Raw genomic sequence first — 27,460 nt, 5'->3', positions numbered from 1 at the left:
AGGAACAACAAAGAACTGTAGTCAGAAGGCAATGAGCAGAAATTCCTGGCTGGAAAGAGGGTCCAATAGGGAGGTCTAGAGGCAGTCCAGGGTGAGTGGTGGAGATTTTGAACCTGAAATGGCCAGGATTATATCTTTAAAACCCTAAGATGTAGAGGAAAATGGCAGCGGACAGTGGAAGAGAAGGAGATTGTAAATACTTAAAATAGGAAAGTTTAATATTGATTCACCAGAGTATAAATCTTACTGGGCCTCTAACAAGTCAGGGTTGCCTGGACTTTGCTTGCTTCAGTCATTGTATTCATCTGCAGTGGAAGTAGTGACAACTGCCCTGACAACATAAGGAACACAAAAGTTTTGGGGAGTCAGTATAATAACTCCTAAAGATGTTGTCAACCTAATTCTTGAGCCTGCAATCTATTACCATATATGGCAAAAAGGACACTGAAAATATCATGAAGTACACAGATGCTGAGTTGGGAGATCAGCCTGGATTATCTGGGTGCCCCTGTGAAATCATATGAACCTTTAAAAGGAAAGAATCTCTCAGGACTGTGGTTGGAGAAGCATGCTACAACAGAAGCAGGGTCAGAAGATGAAGTGTTGATTACTTTGATGACCAATGAAGGGGCACACTAACTAGGAAATTGGGAGGTCTCTACTAGCTGGAAAGAGCAAGAAACAGATTCTCCCCTGAGGCTACCACAAGGAGACACTGCCATACCATGGTTTTAGCTGAATGAGATCCATTTTACTCAATGATTTTAGAACTGTAAATGAGATATTTCTAATGTTTGTGGGAATTGTTGCAGAAGCAATAGGAAATTAAAACAGAGATTTTCACTGCATTATCCCACTGTGCCCATCACAAAAAGGGATTAAAGTGACTGGACCCCCTAAATGTTCCCTGGACCATGAAAACCATCTTGAAAAAAGTCAGAAGGCAACCTCCTAGGAAGGGAGGTAGGTATGTCTAGAGCTGTGTGAACAGGAAGCAGATGCTTTATAAGAAACTCACTGACAAGCAGCACAGAGGAGGAGGTTGTATTCAACAGGGAATCACAAGGGGAGAAAAGTCATAATACTTCTAACAGAAGTAATCTGCCCATCTTCAGTGTGGAGCCCATAATGCTGAGATGAAAGTCTGTTGTATACAGCTGAAAAGGACCTGTCAGGGATGCCAGATGCCTTGTAGATTTCAAAGTGATGAGCAGTTAGGGGACTGTCCTGGCTTCTGCTGTGTGTGAGTTTGAAAGTATTATGAACCTCAGAAAAGACATATTATAATCCTGATCCAGTCTTGTGGTAGAAGCCATTTCTATTCATCCTGATTCAATATTGTAGGTTGAAATTTTCTGATTAGGTTCTCTCCATGGAGTTGTGGCATGTCCAATTGTGGGTGCAAACTTTTGATTAGATGGAGACATGTCTCCACCCATTTTAGATGGATCTTGATTGTTTTACTGGATTCCTTTAAAGGCAGAAACATTTTGGAGGGAGTCAGAAATGACCAAAAACTCAGAGCCAATAAAGCCCAGAGCTGAAATGGACTCTGACACTTGGAAACTAGAGCTACAGACATTAGGAGATATTTGTAGCCTAGAATATATCACCATGAGATGTTAAGGGAGCCAGAACCTGGAGAGAGCTGAGGGATGCCAAGAGATGAAAGCCAGCTCTGGAGAATCAAAGCAAGGAGTCCCCAAAGGAATAGAGGCTGAAATCAATAGAGCCCAGGACAAAAGGACCAGCAGATGCCACATGACCATTCAGCTGACAGAGCTGTTCCTGACCCATCAGCATTCCTTGAATTAAGATATCTTTCTTTGGTGACCTTTGTTTACACATTTTTATAGGTTTAGAACTGTAAAATTGTAACTTATTGAAGTCGTTATTTAAAAGTCATTCAATACTGGTATATCACATTCTGGCAGCTTGCAAACTAACACATGCTGGTACCAGGCTAAATAGTTCTTCTGACTGAGACTGGATAAAGTACTAGGACTGGAATTGCAGCTGAAGGCAACCCTCAGGCCTGGAGCCACAGCCAGGGAGACTAAGATTCGGTCTTCACAAGTTACCTTTAGGGACCTGCAATCAGAATGAACAATTAACACAGATGCATGGATTATGCTAACAAACTGAAAAACAGCTTGCTCACACATTGTTTCCTTGTGATTATATATGCCTCAGAGACTGATTACATTCAATATTGTCTGGAAGTTACAGCTGTTTCAGTGAGCATCTAAAGTAGTTTTTCCTAATGCTTGAAGATTTAAACATTATTTGATTGAGGTTCTTTTGCAACTTCCACCAGAGTCCCAGAACAGCAATGTCAGAAAGAGGTAGGGATGTGCCATTACCAGTCTCCTCTGCCCTGCCAGTCACAGCTCTTTTCCCATCACCAAGGCACAGAGCCCAGCTGGGAATCTATGCACAGCTGAGCAGTGCCAGAGGAGGCTATGCAAAGTAATCAGTGATTATAGAAGCAAATTCCATAGTGGATTCTGGAAGAATAGAATGCTTAATCCCAAAAATATCATCACAGAAATTGTGACTTTTTGACCATGAAGCATGCAATAATTTACTTCAAAATTGTAATTTGCAATAATTTTTTAACAATAAATATATATTCAAATGTATAGCTTTTTCTTATTACACACGGCACAATCAACAATACAAGACAATCTAAATAAGAACCTCATATTAAATGTGCCTTGGGCTCCAGATCTATGCAAGGGCCATGGCTGTAAGAGCCCAGGGCCCACACAGGTGGGAAATTCTGAAGACACGTCCATTTCTCCTGATACTTTAGATTTTGAAACTATCAGAGTTTATTTAGAGTCTAAATATTTAGACTTCATGATTTAAAATTCAGACAATTTTCACATGGGGTCTTTCTATAAATACTTCATCATGAATATATTTCTGTTACTCGCAACTGTACCAGCAGCACTGAAATATTAATATATCTTCTTGGTTTTCTTAGAAAATCCAAAGCAAAAGTACCGTCTTCTCTCATTGTGAAAACCTAAGAAAGGAATAAGAACTTATAATATTTTTAAACAATGCTGTGGTTTCTTCCTCCTTCCCTTTTCTGTATAAGAATATCCCCCAGTCAGGACTTTGCATCAGTATTGATGATCTGAGCCTCATGAATGTAGCCTTTTCTGTGGTTTGGAAAACATCAGTCAGAAGAGAAGCTGTGAGATCCTTTCACTAGCCCAGAGCCTCTGGGTTCTGCTCTACTGTGTTCCAGATAAAAACATATTTACCAGTTAGAAATATGTTTTTTCTCCAAAGTCAACATTCTGTTCAGATAGATCCATGGTTTTAAAATGAAATATGAAATTATTTCTAAAGCAGGACATGACTATCCACTTTCACAGTTACGCATTATTACAGCATCATTTTTATTTCTGTCCCCAAGAGGCACCACATCTCTCCATTTTTCCCCTCTCATTTCCTCAACAACACTGATGTTGGACAAATCATACCTTCTTAGTGCACTCCCTGTGGCCCTCTATGGTTGATTAATTGCAATAATGTCCCAGATATTTCATGCCTCCCTGGATCCATGTTCTTTTTTTTTTTTTTTTTTGGTATGCTTTATGGTCATGTGAATATCCTATTATTGCAGTATCATTTGTTGGAATTTTCAGTTTTTTGTTGGTTTGTTTCTTCATTTGCTTGCTTGCTTGTTTGTTTTTTGGGGAAGTTTATAGGCATGGAATCAAAACTAGTTCTCCACATGGCAGGCAACAATTGTACCACTGAACCATTTTGCACTCCCTGGATCCATGTTTTTTTTAATGTAACTCTGCAGTCTCTCCCAAAAATAAGTTGTGCAACTTGCATTCTCCTTTAATACAGTCTGGTCCTGTGAATTATATTGGTTAAGAGAATAGAATCTAGGCTTCAATTAACCTTCACCTTTTAAGCATCTACATTTTCTCTTGTAAACCTGCCAAGAGGCATCAGAATCAGCTAGAATTATTTTGACAGATAATGAGAAACATGTGACCAAGCCAAACCAAAGTCAAGCTGATGGCCAAAAACAGACATATGAAAGACAAGAAACATGTCTGTGCTTTCTAGGCTGGGGAGGTCCAACAGTGTGGACCTCCAGGGCAAACCCAATCAAGATGAGTCAACCTTGTCAATATTGACAGAACCATCCAATCAACAAGACAGTTTTGAAAATGCTTCTCATTTTAAATACTGAGATTTGGGGTGGTTTCTGATGTGGAAATAGCTGATAGCTAATCCTTTTTTAAATAGCTGCCCATTCTTACTACAGCAAAACATTTCTTCTCATCTTCATTTTTTTCATAGTAAAATGATACAGGAAACATTATACTTGTGTGTGAATTTATTTTCTTTTTCAACATCTAGAATAAAAGGAGTGGTCTTTGAATCTGATGCAGATTTACAATCAATGAATATTTGTGAAGCCTTGGATTCTTTAATATCAATTTTAACAAGGAACTGTTGTGTAGGTGTCTTTGGTTTACACTGCTCTGGTTTTCTCGATAGTTACTGAAACTGAATGTCCTAAACCTGTGTGTGTCAGAAAGGTGTGCAGAAATAATACTATGTCACTTGAAGTTTTTTTGTTTATACAGCTGAAATAAGTGTTTTAATTAAATATTTTTGAAGATATTCCACTTATAGCAGATGTAAAAGCCATGATTTTAGTCACTCACAGATCATGGGAAAAGAGTGACAGAGTTAAAGAACTACAAAGTTTCCTTTGAAGGAATGAGTATAACTGACAGAGAAACAGTGAAGGAAATAGGCAATGAAAGGAGATAGAGTATAATTACCTCAGTAACAAGGACAAAGAAGGCTTGAGGGGAAGACAAACTCCACTGAAGGAAAATGTAAGGCAGGAAGAATAACGTCTAGGCAGAAAGCTTCAATATGAAGAGGGGGGAGGAGGGTGAGCAGTTGCTGCTGCAGGACTCAGTGCCCCACAGCTGGGAGAGGAGGTTTGTGTTCGAGGCTGAAGCACTGTGGGAGGAGTGTCATATGTGTGCAGACAGTAATAAGTGGCCACATCTTCAGCCTGGATTCCGCTGATTCTGAGAGAGAAATCTGTCCCAGACCCACTGCCACTGAATCGGTTGGGGACTCCAGATGCCCGGTTGGATGCATAGTAGATGAGCAGTTTGGGAGCCTGCCCGGGTTTCTGCTGGTACCAGTTTAAGTAGCTGCTAATACCCTGGCTGGCCTTGCAGCTCATGGTGATGGTCTCTCCTGGAGTTGCAGCCACAGAGGCTGGAGACTGAGTCATCACAATGTCCCCAGAGGCACCTGCAGGCAGAGAAGAACAAGATCAAACAGCAAACCACAACTGCATAAAATATATATCCAAATGTAGGTTTTTCAAATATCATATATAATCAGATCTGTTTGAGATGGAATAGTCTGTACATCCTGCATGTGAAAACCATTTCTCCAACTTTATAAAGAAATTTATCTTCTGGAGCTCTCACCTGAGACCCAGAGCCCCAGGAGGATGAGGAGTTGGGACTGTGGCAGCATCTTGCTCACCATCTGGTGCACTCAGGCCCCATCTCCAGGGAATCCCCATTAATAGAGTCTGAGCAGCAGCCCAGTTACCAGGGGTCTATGCAAATCAACACAGGGTATAAACAGAAACGTGCTGTGCAGTGAGCTGTGAAGACAGATAATGGAAGGAAGGGGACAAAATAACATTACCACAGGAAACATGATTGTAGTCCTGCAAAAGTCCCCAAAATCAACTGAACAGTATAATATTCTTAAACCTTTTATTTATCTTGGAAAGACAGATATTTAACAAAGGACATGTCTGCAGCCTCTCTGACATTTCCCCCCTGCAGCAAAACTGTTAATACAGGACAAGAGGGGCAATGTGCATCTAGGCCCATTTTGTAGGTCATCCCTCAACATGAACATAGTCAGAGGAAGAGAGTAAAAATTGAGATAGTTTAAAAATTTTATATATAACATAATCTCTCCTGTGTCTTGATTTCCAGTCTTCCTGCCATGCATCAACCTTCCACCCTCAACAAATTTGTCTTAATGTAGATCATCCTAAGTCATGTATTGCTCCAATTCTAACTAATAATACATTTATTTTTCCATAGTATGTCTCCTCATGTGCCCATTACCTTAGGTGGAGGTGTCATTTCTAGGTACAGGAATGGGATGGCATAAACCCAAACCACGAGGAAGACATTCCTACTCAGTCCAAGGTCTTCTGTGTTCTTGGCCCATCACATATATTGGTTTTTTAGATGTCAGTACTTGCTTCATGTATGCCCTCATCCTGCATGTTTTTTTTTCCTTTTGAAGATATAACATCAGGCTAAGTGTGTTATAAGAGTTGATTCACACACAGCCAGCTATGCTATGCTATGCTATGTAATTCATTTCAAATAACAGCATTGCATTAAGAGTGACCATGAGCAGAAAGGAAAGAGACTTTACTAGCAGCAGGGGCATAGCCTCAAATAAGAAATAAAGTTATTAGGAGTTTTTGCCCCAGCACAAAGGGGGTTGGCTGTCAGAAATAAAAGGCTTCTTGGATCAGGCAGTACAAAATACTTGGAAAGAGTTAGACCCTAAAAAGGAGAAGGGAGGACATAGAACCTGGAGACATAGAACAATCTGCCGACTTTAAGCTCTCCATTAACAAACCCAAGGAATGGGGGTCCTAACTGAAAAGGATTTTTTTTACTTTGTTTCTACTACTTACAACTCATTCATTAGAACCGCAAGGCTTTCAGGCTCCAACTGCAAGGGCAGAATTAAGCTTGTCAGAGAGACAAAGAGGCTGGTCAAGTGCAAAGAGTCAATTCCCTGGAGACTGTGCCTTCCCCAGGAGAGGGGCAGAGCCCAACTCAAGTGAAATTTCTCCATCAAGGAATTCAGACCCCAGGAATTGGAAAACAGAAGCAATCAAAGCCAGCCTACAACCATTCCTCTCTCTCAACCATGCCCCAGCAGGGAGAGTCTTCTGAAATTAAAGGCACTGCATCACTTTAAACTGGTGGGAAACTGCAGGCAGACAAACACCACATAGTGGGCATGATAGGAAAAACACAGAGTCTTGAGTCTTCATAGGAAAGTATGTCAAACTGCTGGGTCTTGCCCTCAGGGAAAATGATGCAGATGACTCTTTTCTCATGAGAGGAGGCCAGTATGGTCTGGGAAAATCTGACCAGGCTCTTTCATATCTAGACAGAGTCTCCTTAAAAAGGCTCCATATAAGCAGAAGAAGAAACAGAAAAACAAGAATTGAAAAATTCTGATCCATTTAAGAAAACTTATGCTACAGGTCTAGAATAAGCTGAACTGAATCCAAAGAACATATATAGAATAAAGCCATCCAGCAAGAAAATAGTAGGTAAAAAAAAATGAAAACAATCTCCAGAATAAACTAATAAAGGAAATCAAATGCCTAGATAGAAGCAAAAAATAGTGAGTCATACTAGGAAAATTGAAGATATGTACCAGTCAAAGGCACAAACCAACAACTCAAATGAAATACAGGAGTTAAAACAACTATTTTAGGATCTTTGAACAGACATGGAAAATTTAATCAAAAATGAATCAATGAGCTGAGGGATGATATAAAAAAAGGCAATGGAAAAAAAAGAAGAAATTAAAAATCTGAAAAAACAAATCATAGAACTTATGAGAATGAAAGACACAGTAGAAAAGATGAAAAAATAAAACAATGGAAACCTACAACATTAGATTTGTAGAGGCAGAAAAAAGGATTACTAACTCAAGGATTGGGCATCTGGAATTCAACATGCAAAAGAAAATATAGGGGAAAAAATGGAAATTCAATGATGACATGAAGCAGACAAATGTATGTGTTGTGGATGTCCCAGAAGGAGAAGAGAAAGGAAAAGGAGGAAAAAGTGTAATGGAGGAAGTTATCATTGAAAATTTCCCATCTCTTATGAAAGACTTAAAATTACAGATCTAAGAAGTGCAGTGTACCCCAAACAAAATATGTACAAATAGACATACTCCAAGACCCTTACTAATCAAACTATCAGATATCAAAGGGATAGGGAGAATTTTGAAAGCAAGAAGAGGAAGGCAATCCATCACATACAAGGGAAGCCCAATAAGACTATGTATAGATTTCTCAGTAGAGACCATGGGGGTAAGAAGACAATGGTATGATATATTTAAGACCCTAAAAGTGAAAAACTGCCAACCAAAAATCCTATACCCAAAAAAAGTCCTTCAAAAAATGAGGGAAAATAAAAACATTTTAAGACAAAAATAAAATCCCTGAGAGAATATGTGACCAAGAGACTGGCTGTGCAAGCAATAAAAAGGGGAGCACTGGAGGCAAATTGTAAAAGACAGGGAGAGAGATGTGGAGAGAGTGTGGAAATTAAGAATATCAGTGAAGATAAAAGAAAAGAATTAGATAAGACATACAAAACCCAAAGGCTAAATGGTAAAAGAAAGTAGTGCCTTTACAGTGATAACACTAAATATTAATGGATTATACTACCCAATCAAAAGATATAGCCTGGCAGAATGGATTTAAAAACAGGGCCCATATATATGCTGACTACACGAGACTAATATCAAAATGTATGGGATGCAGGAAAGGTAGAGCTAAGAAGAAAATGTATTGTCTTAAGTGCCTATAAATAAAAGAGGAAGGTAGGCAATGGTGGCACAGTGGCAGAGTTCTAGTCTGCCATGCCAGGGATGCATGATCAATACCTGATGCCTGCCAATGCCAAAAAAGAAGGAGAAGGAGGAGGAGAAGGAGGAGGAGAAGGAGAAGAAGAAGAAGAAGAAGAAGAAGAAGAAGAAGAAGAAGAAGAAGAAGAAGAAGAAGAAGAAGAAGAAGAAGAAGAAGAAGAAGAAAAAGAGAAGAAGAATAATAAGAGGAGGAGGAGGAGGAGGAGGAAGAAGAAGGAAGAGGAGGAAGAGGAGGAGAGGAAGAAGAGGAAGAAGAAAGAACAAAAATCAAGGAATTAACTCCTTACATGGAAGAACTAGAAAAAGAATAGCAAACTAACCACAAAGCAAGCAATAGGAAAGAAATAATGAAGATTAGAGCAGAAGTAAATCAATTGAAAACAGCTGAGGAAATCAACAAAACCAGAAGTTGCTTTTTTGTGAAAATCAATAAAATTGATGGGCTCTTACCAAGGTTGACAAGAAGAAAAAGAGAGGATACAAATAAATAAAATCAGAAATGGAAGAGGGGATATAACCACTGACACTGCAGAAATAAAGGAGGCAATGAAAGGATACTTCATAGCAACTCTATGCTAATAAACTAGACAACATAGAGGAAATGGACAACTTTCTGGAAAGACATGAACAATCAATAATGACTTGCGAATAAATAGATAGACGTAAACAAACCAATCACAGGTAAAGAAATTGAATCAGTTATCAAGAAGCTCCAGAAAAGAAAAGTCTCGCACAGATGACTTCACATGTGAATTCTACCAAACAGTTAGGAAAGAATTAGGACCAATCTTGCTCAAACTCTTCAAAAAATTAGAAGAGGTGGAAAGGCTACCTTACTCATTCTATGAATCCAATATCACCCCCATACCAAAGCCAGAGGAAGATACTACAAGAAAAGAAAATTACAGACCAAGCTCTCTATGAATATAAATACAAAAATCCTCAACAAAATTCTTGCAACTCGAATCCAGCAGCACATTAAAAGAATTACACACCATGACCAAATGGGGTTTATTCCAGGTATGCAAGGATGGGTCAACATAAGAAAAACAATTACTGTAATACACCATATCAACAAATCAAAGTAGAGAAACCACATGATCATCTCAATTGATGCAGAAAAGACATTTGACACAATTCAACTGCCTTTCTTGGTGAAAACACTTCAAAGGATAGGAATAAAAGGGTACACCTTCAATATGATAAAGGGAATATATGAAAAACCCACAGCTAACATCATCCTTAATGGGGAAAGACTGAAAGCTCTCCCTGTAAGATCAGGAAGAAAACAAGGATGTCCACTGTCACCATTGTTATTCAACATTGTGTAGGAAGTTCTAGACAAAGCAATTAGACAAGAGAAAGAAATAAAATTCATCAAAATTGGAAAGGAAGAAGTAAAACTCACACTGTTTGCAGATGATATGATACTACACATCAAATCGCCCCCCCATAACTACTAGAGCAAACAAATGAGTACAGCAAAGTGGCAAGATAGAAGATCAAAGCCCAAAAATCTGTACTTTTTCTATATGCTAGCAAAAAGAAAACTAAGAAAAACTTCCATTTATAATTACTACTAAAAGAATAAAATATTTAGGAATAAATCTAACTAAGGGATACAAAAGACCTACACAAAGAAAATTAGCAAAAAGTTGCAAAAATAAATCACAGGACTTCCAGGAAGATGACCACATAGAGTAGCTTGAGATCAACCCTGCTCCATGGTAAGGTTAGAGAAGGGACAGAAGGGTGACTGAGGTGGTGAACCAGGACCGTGGCTGACTTGGGAGAGCCTATGAACCACATAGGGTGGCCCTAATTGCAGAAGCTGAAGAAATGAGAAGCAGAAACCTGGAGCATGGCAAGGAGGTGTGGCGCCTATGGGAGTGCACAGACCAGAGCTGGGGACTAGGAAGTAAGCCAGGCCACGTTCCTTAGGAGCAGTACTCTCACCAGTGCAGCCCTATGACTAATGACCCACCCAACACCCCACACATAAGAACCCCGTTACCCAGTGTCATTCCCCATGTTTCAGCACCCCCAGTCCACCCCCCAGTGCGTGTAACTGTCCCACACACCCACCCCAAATGCAGACCAATCCACCTCTCTTATACCCCTCTTGAGCATTACCTCCCCCCTCTGTGTTCCCTGCAAGTTGTTCTCAGTGCATAAAGGCTGCAGGACCTGTGCTGGCTTAAAAGGATGTATGTCCCCTAGAAAAGCCATGTTTTAATCTAAATCCCATTTCATAAAGGCAGAATAATCCCTACTCAATACTGTATGTTTGAAACTGTAATCAGATCATCTCCCTGGATGACGTGATTTAGTCAAGAGTGGTTGTTAAGCTGCATTAGGTGATGACATGTCTCCACCCATTTGGGTGGGTCTTTATTGGTTTATTGGAGTCCTATAAAAAAGGAAACATTTTGGAGAATGGGAGATTTGGAGAGAGCAGGGAATACTACAGCATAAAGAAGCAGAGTCCATCAGCCAGCGACCCTCGGAGATGAAGAAGAAAAAATGTCTCCTGAGGAGCTTCATGAAACAGGAAGCCATGAGAAGAAGCTAGCAGATGAACAATTCTGACTGTGTTCACCATGTGCCCTTCCACTTGAGGGAGAAACCCTGAACTTCATCCACCTTCTTGAACCAAGGTATCTTTCCCTGGATGAATGCCTTTGTTGGACATTTTTATAGACTTGTTTTAATTGGGAAATTTTCTTGGCCTTAGAACTGTAAACAAGCAACTTATTAAATTCCCCTTTTTAAAAGTCATTTCATTTCTGGTATATTGCATTCCAGCAGATAGCGAACTAGAATAGGCACTAACCTCAATACTCAGGCTACCTCTGTCTCCCTACCCTTACTGTCAAACAGCCTCACACAGCCAACCTTCAGTTCAGTGGATCAGTTTACAGCACTCCTAGACCCACACATGTTCACAGGCTCCCAACCATGTCATTCAGCTCTGGGAACCTCAATTTACAGCAGTTCTAGAACTGCACTTGCACACAACCCTCAACCACACTTACCAGCTATGAGAAAGTGCTGGCCTATGCAGCAGCATCACATATGCCCCCAATCCATGAAGGCATAATACCAACCTGCTGCCACAGCTCTATGTATGGGCACAAAGGCCCCCATACTTCCACCAGTGCATACCAGGGTTATTCCCAGCAAACTAGTGCACCTGTTCAGCTACATACTCCCCAGCCACTGGGTGCCCACGTTCACAAGCATCAATATAACATACCTACTGGCGTCTATACCGGTTGTGAAACAAATCTCCACACCAAATGCCCCACCCTGTACCCTACTCCCTGATGTACATCCATCCTGCAAACCCAAGGCCTTAGACTACTGAAAGAAATCAACTCGCAAAATTAATCATCAAGATATTTACATGCCACAAAAACAGTAGAAGATCACTAAACATATCACAATGCAGACAGATATAGCCTGTCTAGTGACCAATTAAAACACCAGAGGAGACACAGATATTAGAACAATCAATGATGTTCATACAACTCTATTTAATGAAATAAGTGGGATGGCAAATGACATAAAGGAGCTGTAGAAGACTGCAGAAGAGCATAAAGAGGAATTTGAAAGAGTAAATTAAAAAAGAGCAGATATCACAGAAATTAATGACTCTGTTGACCAAATAAAGAACATGGTAGAGGCAAACAAGATTTGAAGAGACAGAAGAAAGAATAAGTGATATAGAGGACAGGATAACTGACTTCGAAGACTCAAAACAGCAAATGGCAAAAAAGATGGAAAAAGTTGAATTGGATCCCAGGGAAATGATAGACAAAACAAAGCACACAAATATAACAATTCTTGGTGTCCCAGAAGAAGAAGAGAGGCATAAAGGGCTCAGAAGAGTACTTGAAGTTTTCCCTCATATGATGAGGGAAAACTTCAAAACCCTTATAAAGGACATAAATATACAAGTCAAAGAAACCCAATGAAGTCCAAACAGAATAAATCAGAATAGGCCTTCCCCAAACACATACTAATCAGTCTGTCAAACATTGAAAAGAAACAGAAAATCCTGAAAGCAGCATGAGATAAACAATCCACCACATACAAGGGAAACCAAATAAGACTGAGGTCACACTACTTGACTAGCGCCACAAAGGAGAAAAGGCTGTGCTCTGGTTTATTCAAAATCCTGAAAGAGAAAGACTTCACTCCAAGAATTCTGTATACACCCAAATTGTCCTTCAAAATTGAAGGGGAGATTTTAAGTTTTCATAGACAAAGACGTTCTGAAAGAATTTATAAACAAGAAACCAGCCATACAAGAAATACTGAAGGGAGTTCTGCCAGCTGAAATGAAAAAACAGGAGAGTCAGGTCTGGAGGATGGTTCAGAATTAAAAAGCACAACTAAGGGTAATTTAAAGAATGCAGAGAGAAAGAGGGAAAGGAATACATAGAACTGACAAATAAAATTAAAAAGATAAGATGGTGGATTCAAGAAATGCGTTTTCAGTGATCACGTTGAATTTAAAGGAATAAGCATACCAATTAAAAGATACAGAATGGCAAAGTTGATTAAGAAATACAATCCAGCTATATATCGCTTACAAGAGATTCATCTTAGATACAAGGATACAAATAGATTGAAAGCAAAAGAATGGAAAAAGATTTTCCATGTAAGTTGTAATCAAAAGAAAGAAGGAGTAGCTATACAAGTATCAGACAAAATAGACTTTAAACATAAAGACACCATAAGAGACAAAGAAGGACACTATACACTAATTAAACTGTCAATTCACCAAGAAGATGCAACAGTCATAAATGATTATGCTCCCAGTCAAGGAGCCCCAAAATGCATGAGACAGACATTGGCAAAACTGGAGGGAAAAATAGATGTTTCAACAACAATATTAGGAGATTTCAATACACCACTCTCCTCTAGAGATAGAACAAACAGATAGAAGAACAACAAGGAAATAGAGAAGTTAAATAACTTGATAAGTGAATTAGGCATAAAAGACATATATAGGCCATTGAACACCAAAATGCAAAGATACACATTCTTTTCTAGTGCTCATGGAATTTTCTCCATGATAGATCATATGCTGGGGCATAAAACAGGTATTTATAAATTTATAAACATTGAAATTATTCAAAGCGCTTTCTCTGATCACAGTGTGATGAAGCTAAATCTCAATAACCTCCAAAGAATGAGAACATTCACAAATATATGGAGATTACATAACACACCTTAAACAACCAGTGGGTCAAAGAACAAATTGCTAGAGAAATCAGTAGCTATCTGGAGAAGAATGAAAATGAGAATAAACTTAGAATTTATAGGATGCAGCAAAGGCTGTGCTGAGAGGGAAATTTATTGCCCAAAATACTACATTAAAGAACAAGAAGGAGCAAAAATCGAGGACATAACACCAAACCTGGAGGAACTTGGTAAGGAACAGCAAATGAAACCCGAAGCATATAGAAGAGAAATAACAGAGATTAAAGCAGAGATAAATAAATGAAAGAACAAAAGAACAATAGAAAGAACCAATAAAACCAAAAGTTGGTTGTTTGAGAATATCAAAATTGATGGCCCACTAGCAAGATGGAAAAAGAAAAAAAAGAGATGTGCAAATAAGCAAAATAAGAAATGAGAGTGGGTGTGTTACCACAGACCCTGGAGAAATAAAAGAAATCATAAGAAGATACTATGAACAACTATATGTCAACAAACTAGACAACTTATACAAAATGGACAAATTCCTGGAAAAACACAAACAAGCTTCACTGACTCAGGATGAAATAAAAGATCTTAACAAACCAACCACAAGGAAACAGATTCAATCAGTCATCAAAAATCTTCCTAGAAAGAAAGGCCCATGGCCTGATGGTGTCACAGTGGCATTTTATCAAACATTCCAAAAAGAACTAGCACTAATCCTGCTAAAACTTTTCCAAAAAATTGAGGACAGAGGAACTTTACCTAACTCATTTTATTAAGCTAATATCATTTTAATATCAAAATCAGGAAAAGAGGTTGTAAGAAAGGAAAACTACAGTCCAATCTCCCTAATGAACATAAACACAAAAATTCTCAATAAAATATTAGCAAATCAAACCCAACCACACAGTAAAGCAATTATACACCATGAGAAGATGGGATTTATACCAGGCATGCAAGGATGGTTCAACACAAGATATTCAATTAATTTACTACAGCACATTAACAAAACAGAAGGAAAAATCACATGTTCATCTCAGTCGGTGCTGAAAAGGCATTTGTGCTGGTTCGAAAGGATGCATGTACCCTACAAAAGCCATGTTTTAATCAAAATCCCATTTCATAAAGGTAGAAAAATTCCTATGCAATACTGTATGCTTGAAACTGTTATCAGATCATCTCCCTGGAGATGTGATTTAATCAAGAGTGGTTGTTAAGCTGTATTGGGTGATGAAATATCTCCACCCATTTGGGTGGGACTTGATAAGTTTCTGGAGTCCTATAAAAGAGGAAACATTTTGGGGAATGAAAGAGATTCAAAGATAGCAGAGAAGAATGACATAGCCATGAGAAGGGGAGAGTCCATCAGCCAGCACTTTGGAGATGAAGAAGGAAAATGCCACCTGGGGAGCTTCATAAAACAGGAAGCCAGGAGAAGAAGCTAGCAGATGACGGCATGTTTGCCATGTGCCCTTCCAGATGAGAGAGGAACTCTGACCATGTTCTCCATGTGCCTTTCCACTTGAGAGAGAAATCTTGGACTTAATCGGCCTGCTTGAACCAAGATATCTTTCCCTGGATGCCTTATATTGGACATTCCTATAGACTTATTTTAATTGGGACATTTTCTTAGTCTTAAAATTGTAAACTAGCAACTTATTAAATTCCCCTTTTTAAAAGCCATTCTGTTTCTGGTATATTGCATTCTGGCAGCGAGCAAACTAGAACAGGGTTCAACAAAATTCAGCTTCCTTTTCTGAAAAAACACTCCAAAAGATAGGAATCAAAGGATAACTACCTCAATCTGATAAAGGGAACATATGGAAAACTGATATCCAGCATCGCAGTCAATGAACAGAGATGGAAAGCTATCCCACTAAAATCAAGAATAAGACAGATTCCCACTGTCACCACTATTATTCAACATTGTGCTAGATGTTTAACTAGAGAAATCAGGCAGAACAAAGAACTAAAAGGTATCCAAATTGGAATGGAAGAAGTAAAATTTTCATTATTTGCAGGTGATATGATACTATACTTGGAAGATCCTGAGAAATCTACAGCAAAGTTACTTGAGCTAATTAACAGATTCAGCAAAGTGGTGAGATATAAAATTAATGTGGAAAAATCAGTAACATTTCCACACACAAGGACTTATTTGAAGAGTCAGTTAAGGGAAAAAATCCATTCAAAATAACAACTAAAATAATCAAGTAACTAAGATTGAACTTAACTAGGGACATAAAGGACATGCACACTGAAAACTATGTAACATTGCTAAAAGAAATCAAAGGAGACCTAAATAGGTGGAAAAACAATTCCTGAGCATGGATAGAAAGGCTAAACATAGTTGAGATGTCAATTCTCCCCAAACCGACCTACAAATTCAACACAGAACCAATAAAAAAAAACCAACCTACTTTGAAGATTTGGAAAAGCTAACTACCAAATTCATCTGGAAGGGAAAGAAACCCAAAATAGCTAAAAGCATCATAAAAAAGGAGAATGTAGTGGGAGGATTAACAGTTCTTGACTTTAAAGCCTATTATAAAGCCACAGTGGTCAAAACAGCATGGTACTGGCACAAAGACAAACCATTGACCATGGAAATTGAATCAAAACTGCAGAAGTAGACCATCAAATCGATGGTCAACTGATTTTCCACAAGGCCCCCAAATTCTCTAAACTGGGACAAAATATTCCTCTCCATAATTGGGAATGGAAGAACTGGATATCAATAGCCAAAAGAATGAAAGAGGACCCATATCTTACACCCTACACAAAAATTAACTCACTGTGGATTAAACACCTAAATATAAGAATTAGCACCATAAGCTTATAGAAGAAAATGTAGAGAAACATCTTTAAGACCCGGTAATAGGAGGTTGCTTCGTAAACTTTACACCCAAAGCATAAGCAAAAAAAGAAAACACGGATAAATGGGAACTCTTCAAGTTCAAATGCTTCTGCCCCTCAAAGACTTTGTCAAAAAAGGTAAAGAGGCAGCCAACTCAATGGGAGGAAATATTTGGAAATCACATATTAGACAAAGGTTTGATTTCCTGTATATACAGAGAAATCATACTACTCAACACCAAAGGGGAAAACAACCCAACTATATAATGGGCTAAATATATGAATAGGCATTTTTCTAAAGGGCAAATACAGATGGCTCAAAAACATATGAGATGCTCATTTTCATTGGCTATAAGGGAAATGCATCAAGACTACAAAGAGATAAGAACGGCTGCAATTAAACAAGCATAAACTACAAATGTTGGAGAGGATGTGGAGAAACTGGAACACTTATGAGCTGCTGGTGGGAATGTATAATTGGAAAGCCATTATGGAAGACTGTTTGGTAGTCCCTTGGGAAATTAAATATTGAACTCCCCTATGACCCAGCAATAGCACTACTTGGTATATAACCAGAAGAGATGAAAGAAATGATGCAAATAAACATTTGCACACCACTGTTCATAGCTACATTATTCACAATCACCAGAAGATGGAAACAAACCAAATGCCCATCAACAGAGGGAAGAATCAACAAAATGTGGTATGTGTGTGTGTGTGTGTGTGTGTGTGTGTGTGTGTGTATACATACATTGGAATATTATGCAGCAGTAAGACAAAATGACATCTTGAAGCACATGATGAGATGGAAGAGTCTTGAGGACATGATACTGAGTGAAAATAACCAGACACAAAAGAATAGATACTGCATGATTCCACTTTTATGACCAGCATAAAGGTATATCAGAGGCTTGTAATATGGAATATAGGGGACTTAGAGGTACATAGAAGCTAAAGTTGTGTGAACCATTAGCTAATGAGGTTGAACTCCAATGTAAGGGAATAGACAGGAGTGAAGATGGCACTCTAGTGGAGCTATAGGTAATATTACCATATTGAAGATCAACAAGATTACAAGGGTTTGCATAGACCTAATGTCCCACTGATTCACCCTAGAAATATGAATTAGTTCTTGTGAGAATTACTTCAAAGTTTTGATTCTTGAACAAAGAGTGATTAAGTCCAGGTTACAGAGGGAAAACTGCTATTGCATGCTATGACCTATGTTCAAAAGAAAATCATCAGCATTACCACAGCAACAGTGGAGGTAAATAATGGGGGGAGGGACAAGAGTTAAAGAGGAGGTTTAGATTTCCTATTCTGTGAGGGTGTGTTTATTGGTTTTCTCCCTCTTGGGAACAATGAAATTATCTAAAGTTGAGAATGTTGTTTGGCTATGGACTTTGGACCCTATACATGATACCTGATAAATGCAGGGGGCTGAAGGATGCACTGACTGAGAAGTACATTTGCAAATGATGGTGTATACTTATGAACAAAGGTTGTGCTGCTACTAAAAGGAACAATGTCATGTGACATGCAATCATTTGAATGACATGTGGGACATGTGGTGCTCTAGTTTACCAGATGCTGGAATGCCATGCACAAGAGATGGATTGGTTTTTAATGAAAGGGGATTTATTTTATTAGATCTTCAGAGGAAAGGAAGCTTACTTTCAACTGAGGTTCTTTCTTTTGTGGGAAGGCACAGGGTGATCTCTGCTGGCCTTCTCTGAGGCCTCTGGGTTCCAACAACTATCCCCAGGGCGAGTCCTTTGACATCTCTAGAGGCCTAGACTGAGCTGCAAATCCTGAGATGAGTATGCTGAGCTGCTTGGGCTGTGCTATGTTGACCTCTCTCATTTAAGCACCAGGCAATTGAATCAAACATCATTCATTGCAGCAGGCATGCCTCCTGGCTGACTGCAGATGTAATCAGCAACAGATGAGATTCACATGCCATCAGCTCATGTCCACAGCAATAAAATTAGGCATCCTCAACTGCCCAAGTTGACACCTGAACCTAACTACCACACTCTTTTTGCACCTCCAGGTTCACAAATACTTCTTTAATAGAATAAAGTCATTCCTCTCATCCAGCATTTGTCTTAGCATGGTCATTTCTTTGGGAGTCAAAATCTCTTCAGCACCAAATAAAGGGACTTTTCACATTCACATCATTGCAAGGAAGTTCCTGAGTCTAGAGACTGGAAGAAATTCCTATAATTTATAGGACTAGAATGTTAGTTCAACAGTGCTGTAGGAAGACCTTAGCTTTAACCATTGGCTTATGTCCATGCTGAATGCAAAGTGGGCTATGCACAGGAGAACCTTAACACAGAGACAATCTGCAAAGACTGAGAGAGGAGTTTCCTGTTCATTTTTGTTGTTTGTCATGCAGCTCCTGACAGAAAACTTATGTCATAATATTACCTGATTGAAGCTAAAGGTACAGAGAAACCTGCGATAAAGCATGTCAAAGAAATCAGCATTTATAAAAATATTTTGGGGAAATCTCTAAACAAAGAGATGATCAAAATTTTCTACAATTAAAAAAATATAGAAAAAGTAGAACTTGAGGAAGGGAAAGAACCTCACTCCAATAGATAGAGCATTAAAATGCACAAATGTCCAGATTTCAAAAAAGAAATTAGAACACATATAATGAAACAGGGAAAATGACTTGTCAAAGGCTCCAAATAAAGTGTCAGAATAAACCCATGAGGAAGCACTCACATTGGAATTACAACTCAAAGATATTATTAGTTGTACTAATCATGTGCAATGCAAAGTGGTAACATATTTGAAGTTGTTAAGGGAAAATAGCTGCTAATGGGGAATTCTATATACTGCAAAACTGCCTCTCAAAAATGAGGAAGAAATCAAGGCATCCCCAGATAAATAAAACCTGTGGTAATTCACTAACCCTGGATCTGCTTTTCAAGAAATACAAAGCAGAGTCCTGCAACAGGAAAGGGAAGGGTACCAGACAGTAATTTGAAGCCACATGAAAAATAAATGTCTCCAATAAAAGTGACTACATGAATAAATATAAATGCCAGTACTATTCCAAAATTGGTTTGTAATGACAGTTTGAAATTTTCCTACATGATTTCATATATATATATATATAGTCATAAATCTATGTTTGGAGCATTCAATGTATGAAGATGTAATCTGCGATATATCCAATTTCTAAGGGAATTTTGGGGGGCATTGAAGCATCATCTTTATATGTTATTGAAGTTGCATTGAAGCATCGTCTTTATATGTTATTGAAGTTACATTGAACCAACTGATCCTTATAGATTTATAATGTTAAATGTCCATGGACCATATTGGACATTTAAAGCAACATGGACCACAAACAAATTAAAACAAAGGATTTACATACATGGAAATAAGGAGGTATTCAAAATTGTTCACTATTAAAAAAACATATAAGCAAAAATAACCAGTAATGGAAAAAAGTGAGGTACAGAAAAGGTATGATGTGCAAAAAAATAAAAAGCAAAGAGCAAAATAGTAAAAGAAAACCTTATCTCATCAGCAATGTAAAAAAATAACTCTTCATCAAGTGGCAGATGTTGGCTGAATATATGAAAAAGCATGATCCAAATACAGAATATTAAAAAGAAATTCAACTTAAATTTAAAGGTAAGAATAGGCTAAAATGAAATCATAAAAAGAAAAAAAACATCATCTGCAAATAGTAGCAAAAGGAGATAAAGGTGTCTATACTACCAGACTGCTGTAAGAGACAAAAAAAGTGAAGTGACATGAGCAAGTTGGTGGCCTAAGAAGCTACCAACCTGCAACCCACCACACACACATGCAAACATGATAAAACAAGCAGAAACAGTAACACCCAACATTTTCAGAATTCTGGAAATGAGCCATAGCTGTACAAGTACCAGTGAATGCTAAATAAAGAAAAAGGACTATATAAAATCAAAAGGAAAGTTGCAAGGCACTTTTACGTTCCATGGCCTTACCCTGACTCCTGGACAGGGCATGGCTCTTGGATGGGGATTCAGGTTCCCAATATAGGTCCCTTGTATGTGGATATGGAGTGAACAGAGTGCAATGACTGCAGAGAGGTAGTTTGTTTGTATTCTATTTCAATCCATCAGGTGTATCCCTGAAAGACTTAAATCTATTTCATCTAACCTGGAACTCATGCAGATCATAGAAGCAGTGCAGAGAACTGGCACAGAACTGTGAAAAATGCAACCACATGAGGCAAATGATTATGGTTGAGATATACAACATGGCAACTGGCACACAGGAGGAGAAGTTGGATACATGGGCTTTTTGGATGGGTAAGGGGAAGAATTAAGTCAACCAAGGGCATTCGTACATGTAGGAGTTAAAAGGTAGTTGTTTAACCTAAAGCTTGCAGACACAAGTCTGTGAGGAAATGCGGACTTGAGCTTTCAGGATCTGGAGCTTCAATAGAAGCTGAGATGTGCAGATAAAGCACAATGAGGTGTGGAAGAGACTTGCTTAAGAGAAATTAACATCCTAGCCTTAGAAGTATTTATTTCTTGGAACTTGTTTTTGCATTGTTTAGCTTTTGCATGCAAACAACCTTAATCACCTTTCTTGCTAGTATATAATTTTGTACTTGGCTGGAAATAAACTTGTCTGAAGACTGATGTCCCCGGATCCCCTGATTCTTTTCTCTGTCTCATTTTACTTTAACATTCCTTAGGGTCATAGGTGCGGCCAACACATACATATGCAGGAATTGAAAGAAACTGCTAAAGACCTGTGCAGAATATGAATACCCAAAGAAGACCTTAAGCAAGAGAATGTAGGGTGAGTACTGTATTAGTTTGTTAAATGCAGTTGGAATGCAATATACCAGAAACAGGAACAAGTTTACAGCTCTAAACCTATGAAAATGCACAGACTAAGGCAGCCAGGGAAAGATACCTTAATTCAAGAAAGGTTGATGGGTCTGGAACACGACTGTCAGCTGGGAAGGCACATGGCTGGCATCAGCTGATCCCTTGCTCTTGAGTGCCATTGTTTTCAGCTTCCCTTCTTGTGGGGGATCCTTGCTTTGCTTCTCCAAGGCTGGCTTTGATCTTTTGGATTCCTTTGGCTCTCTTCAGATCGTGGCTAGCTTTGACATCTCATGGGAAGCCACACACCAAAGTCTACTGGGCTCCAAGCATCTCCAAGCATTTGTGGCTCTGTTCTTCAAGTGTTTGGCACATGTGTCAGCTCTCTGTAAAATGTTTCCTCTTTTAAAGGACTCCAGTAAATAAATCAAGACCCACCTGGAGTGGGTGAAGTCACATCTTCATCTAATAAAAAATCTACAGTTTTGATGGCATATCCAATGTTATCTAAGTGTTTAATACTCAGAATTTAAGAGCTTTGTTATCTGAATATGTAGTTTTTCCTTGTTGCCTTATTTTCAAATTGGTTTATGAAACCTACTGCACAAACACAGGCTTTCAAAGATTATATGCATACTTTATTTAAATATGCCTATGGTTAAGCTAAATAAGATAACCATTGTTGGTGGTTATTAAAGATAAATAAATAAAATAAAAGCCATTCCCAAAAAATGTCACACCCACAATTGGACATGTCACATCTCCAAAGAGATAATTTAATCAAAAGTGATTAATTACAATATTGAATCTAGATTAAAAGAAATGGCTGCCCCCACAAGATAGAATCAGGACTAAAACATGGTTTTGCTGGGGTACATAATAGCTTCAAGTACTATCTAGCACAAATACTATATTGTAAGAGAAGCTAAACAAAGAACCAATTTGCATCACAGCCTTCAGCAATGAAAAGATAAAATAAAATGCACAAAACCCTGGATTAGAGAGAAAAATTCATTTACATAGATAATGCATCAAAATCTTCAAATATGGAGAGGGGTCAAGATGGCGGCTTAGCAATGTGCATGTTTTAGTTCATCCTCCAGAACAACTACTAAATAACCAGAAACAATACAGAACAGCTCCCGGAGCCACGATAGTGACCGAACACACAGCATACCCCAGTCTGGACCAGCTGGACTGGCTGTGAGTCTCCAGAAACATGAGTTCCCCAAGCCATGGTGGCTAGCGCCCGGCGCCCCTCCCCCACAGGTGGCTTCCTGGAGGGAAAGGAAAGGCACTCTGAGAGTAGCGGGGACTGAGTCCAACCAAACACCAATTGTGGCATTAATAAACAAATTCTGAATACTAAAAATAGGCCCCCAGCTCAGGCAAACATGGTCAAGGTGGAGGTCACTCATTGGGCTAACTGAAAAAGAGGAAAGGGGATGAAACGGAGGTTTTTTTGGCTGTTTCTACAGAGGCTTGGCTGCCTCTGGATTCAGCAGTGGGAGTACTTGGGCTGCAACCGCCCCAGACATAGGCAGAAACAGACTGCTTTCAGGGTTGTCTCCCACCTGTGTCCTCCCCAGGGGAGGGGTGAAGCCCAACTGAGGTGGAATCCCTCTCTCAAGGGATTCAGACCCCAGGGCTTGGCAATTTGAAGCCATTAAAACCAGCCTACAACCTCTACTCTGTCTCCACCATGCCCCCAGCAGGGAGAGCCTTCCAAAGTTAAAGGAGCCACAACCCCTTTTGCTGGTGGGACCTGCAGGTAGACAAGTGCCACATACTGGGCAGGATAAGAAAAACAGAGCCAAAAGACTTCACAGGAAAGTCTTTCAACCTGCTGGGTCTCACCCTCAGGGAAAACTGATGCAGGTGACTCCTTCCCCCTGAAAGGAGGCCAGTTTAGTCTGGGAAAACCTGGCTGAAGTCTGTAATACCTATGTAGACCCCCCCAAGGGTGGGGAGGGAAAAGGCACCTTACAAGCAGGACAAGAAACAAGAAAACAAGAACTGAAAAATTACCCTCTGTTAAACAAAACTTACGCTAGAGGCCCAGAAAAAGCTGAACTGACGGTCAAAGAACAGATAGACAACAAACTCATATAGTGAGAAAACCCAAGGAAAGATAAGTGAAAGCAATCTCCACAATAAACTAATTAAGGTAATTAAATGTCTAGATGCCAGCAAAAAATAACTAATCACACAGGAAAATTGAAGCTATGGCCCAGTCAAAGAAACAAACCAATAGTTCAAATGAGATACAGGAGCTGAAACAATTAATTCCAAATATACGAACAGAAATGGAAAACTTCATCAAAAAAGAAATCAATGAATTGAGGGGGGACATGAAGAAGGTAAGGAATGAACAAAAAGAAGAAATGGAAAGTCTGAAAAAACAAATCACAGAACTTATGGGAATGAAAGATACAGTAGAAGAGATGAAAAAAACAATGGAAACCTACAATGGTAGATTTCAAGAGACAGAGGTAAGGATTAGTGAACTGGAGGATGAAACATCTGAAATTCAAAAAGAAACAGAAACTATAGGGAAAAGAATGGGAAAATATGAGCAGGAACTCAGGGAATTGAATGATAATATGAAGTGCACAAATATATGTGTTGTGGGTGTCCCGGAAGGAGAAGAGAAAGGAAAAGGAGGAAAAAACTAATGGAAGAAATTATCACTGAAAATTTCCCAACTCTTATGAAAAACCTAAAATTACAGATCCAAGAAGTGCAGTGCACCCCAAAGAGAATAGATTCACATAGATGTTCTCCAAGACACTTACTAGTCAGAATGTCAGAGGTCAAAGAGAAGGAGAGGATCTTGAAATCAGCAAGAGAAAAGCAATCCATCACATACAAGGGAAATCCAATAAGACTGTGTAAACTTCTCTGCAGAAACCATGGAGGCAAGAAGACAGTGGGATGATATATTTAAATTACTAAAAGAGAAAAACTGCCAACCAAGATTTCTATATCCAGCAAAATTGTCCTTCAAAAATGAGGGAGAAATTAAAACATTTTTAGACAACAAGTCACGGAGAGAATTTGTGACCAAGAAACCAGCACTGCAAGAAATACTAAAGGGAGCACTAGAGACAGATATGAAAAGACAGAAAAGAGAGGTGTGGAGGAGAGTGTAGAAGGAAGGAAAATTAGATAAGAAATATAAAATACAAAAGGCAAAATGATAGAGGAAAGTACTACACAAACAGTAATAACACTAAATGTTAAAGGATTGAATTCCACAATCAAAAGACATAGACTGGCAGAATGGATTAAAAAACAGGATCCTTCTATATGCTGTCTACAGGAAACACATCTTAGACCCAAAGATAAACATAGGTTGAAAGTGAAAGATTGGGAAAAGATATTTCATGCAAATAACAACCAGAAAAGAGCAGGAGTGGCTATAATAATATCAAACAAATTAGATTTCAAATGTAAAACAGTTAAGAGACAAAGAAGGATACTATTTGCTAATAAAAGGAACAATTCAACAAGAAGACATCACAATCATAAATATTTATTCACTGAACCAGAATGCAACAAAATACGTGAGGCAAACACTACAAACACTGAAAAGGGAAATAGAAACATCTACCATAATAGTTGGAGATTTCAATTCCCCATTCTCATCAATGGACAGAGCATCTAGACAGAGGATCAATAAAGAAACAGAGAATTTGAATATTACAATAAACGAGTTAGACTTAACAAACATTTATAGGACATTACACCCCACAACAGCAGGATACAGCTTTTTCTCAAGTGCTCATGGATCATTCTCAAAGATAGACCATATGCTGGGTCACAAAGCAAGTCTCAAAAAATTTAAAAAGATTGAAATCATACATAACACTTTCTCAGATCATAAAGGAATGAAGTTGGAAATCAATAATACGCAGAGTGCCAGAAAATTCACAAATACGTGGAGCCTCAACACACACTCTTAAACAACCAGTGGGTCACGGAAGAAATTACAAGAGAAATCAGTAAATATCTCGAGGTGAATTAAAATGAAAACACAACATATCAAAATTTATGGAATGCAGTAAAGGCAGTGCTAAGAGGGAAATTTATTGCCCTAAATGCCTATATCAAAAAAGAAGAAAGGGCAAAAATTCGGGAATAAACTGTCCACTTGGAAGAACTGGAGAAAGAACAGCAAACTAACCCCAAAGTAAGCAAAAGAAAAGAAATAACAAAAATTAGAGCAGAAATAAATGAAATTGAGAACATGAAAACAATAAAGAAAATCAATAAGACCAGAAGTTGGTTCTATGAGAAAATCAATAAGATTGATGGGCTCTTAGCAAGATTGACAAAAAGAAAAAGAGAGAGGATGCAAATAAATAAGACCAGAAATGGAAGAGGAGACATAACCACTGACCTCACAGAAATAAAGGAGGTAACAACAGGATACTATGAATAACTTTATGCTAATAAATACAACAATGTAGATGAAATGGACAACTTCCTAGAAAGCCATGAACAACCAACTTTGACTCAAGAAGAAATAGATGACCTCAACAAACCAATCACAAGTAAAGAAATTGAATCAGTCATTCAAAAGCTTCCCAAAAAGAAAAGTCCAGGACCAGACGGCTTCACATGTGAATTCTACCAAACATTCCAGAAAGAATTAGTACCAACCCTGCTCAAACTCTTCAAAAAAATTGAAGTGGAGGGAAAGCTACCTAATTCATTCTATGAAGCCAGCATCACCCTCATACCAAAACCAGGCAAAGATATTACAAAAAAAGAAAACTACAGACCAATCTCTCTAATGAACATAGATGCAAAAATCCTCAACAAAATTCTAGCAAATCGAATCCACCAACACATTAAAAGAATTATACATCATGACCAAGTAGGACTCACCCCAGGTATGCAAGAATGGTTCAACATAAGAAAATCAATTAATGTAATACATCATATCAACAAATCAAAGCAGAAAAATCACACAATCATCTCAACTATTGCAGAAAAGGCATTCGACAAGATTCAACATCCTTTCCTGTTGAAAACACTTCAAAGGATAGGAATACAAGGGAACATCCTGAAAGTGATAGAGGGAATATATGAAAAACCCACAGCTAATATCATCCTCAATGGGGAAAAACTGAAAACTTTCTCCCTAAGATCAGGAACAAGTCAAGGATGTCCACTATCACCACTGTTTTTCAACATCGTGTTGGAAGTTCTAGCCAGAGCAATTAGACAAGAAAAAGAAATACAAGGCATCAAAATTGGAAAGGAAGAAGTAAAACTATCACTGTTTGCAGATGATATGATACTATATGTCGAAAACACTGAAAAATCCACGGCAAAACTACTAGAGCTAATAAACGAGTACAGCAAAGTGGCAGGCTACAAGCTCAACATTCAAAAATCTGTAGTGTTTCTAAACACCAGTAATGAACAATCTGAGAGGGAAATCAAGAAACGAATTTCATTTACAATTGCAACTAAAAGAATAAAATACCTAGGAATAAATTTAACTAAAGAGACAAAAGACTTATACAAAGAAAACTACAAGAAACTGTTAAAAGAAATCACAGAAGACCTAAATAGATGGAAGGGCATACCATGTTCATGGATTGGAAGACTAAATATAGTTAGGATGTTAATTCTACCTAAATTGATTTACAGATTCAACGCAATACCAATCAAAATCCCAACAATTTACTTTTCAGAAATAGAAAAACCAATAAGCAAATTTATCTGGAAGGGCAGGGTGCCCCGAATTGCTAAAAGTATCTTGAGGAAAAGAAAACGAAGCTGGAGGTCTCACGCTA

The 27,460-nt window shown here is 38.4% G+C and overlaps 1 pseudogene and 1 gene segment (V, D, J or C); both read right to left on the bottom strand.

Annotated features, from left to right (window-relative positions):
• LOC143661175 (immunoglobulin kappa variable 3-11 pseudogene) overlaps positions 1 to 27,460 on the bottom strand; it is a 105,769-nt pseudogene that overhangs the window by 38,199 nt on the left and 40,110 nt on the right. The window lies entirely within an intron of this gene.
• On the bottom strand, positions 4,895 to 5,596 carry LOC143661710 (immunoglobulin kappa variable 1-39-like). The segment is given in 2 exon segments: positions 4,895 to 5,316; positions 5,499 to 5,596. Coding segments are annotated over 2 exon segments (459 nt in total).

Source organism: Tamandua tetradactyla, chromosome 17 (assembly GCF_023851605.1).
Source record: "Tamandua tetradactyla isolate mTamTet1 chromosome 17, mTamTet1.pri, whole genome shotgun sequence".
In the NCBI taxonomy this organism is placed as follows: domain Eukaryota; kingdom Metazoa; phylum Chordata; class Mammalia; order Pilosa; family Myrmecophagidae; genus Tamandua; species Tamandua tetradactyla.
This window is presented reverse-complemented; position numbering and strand designations above follow the sequence as displayed.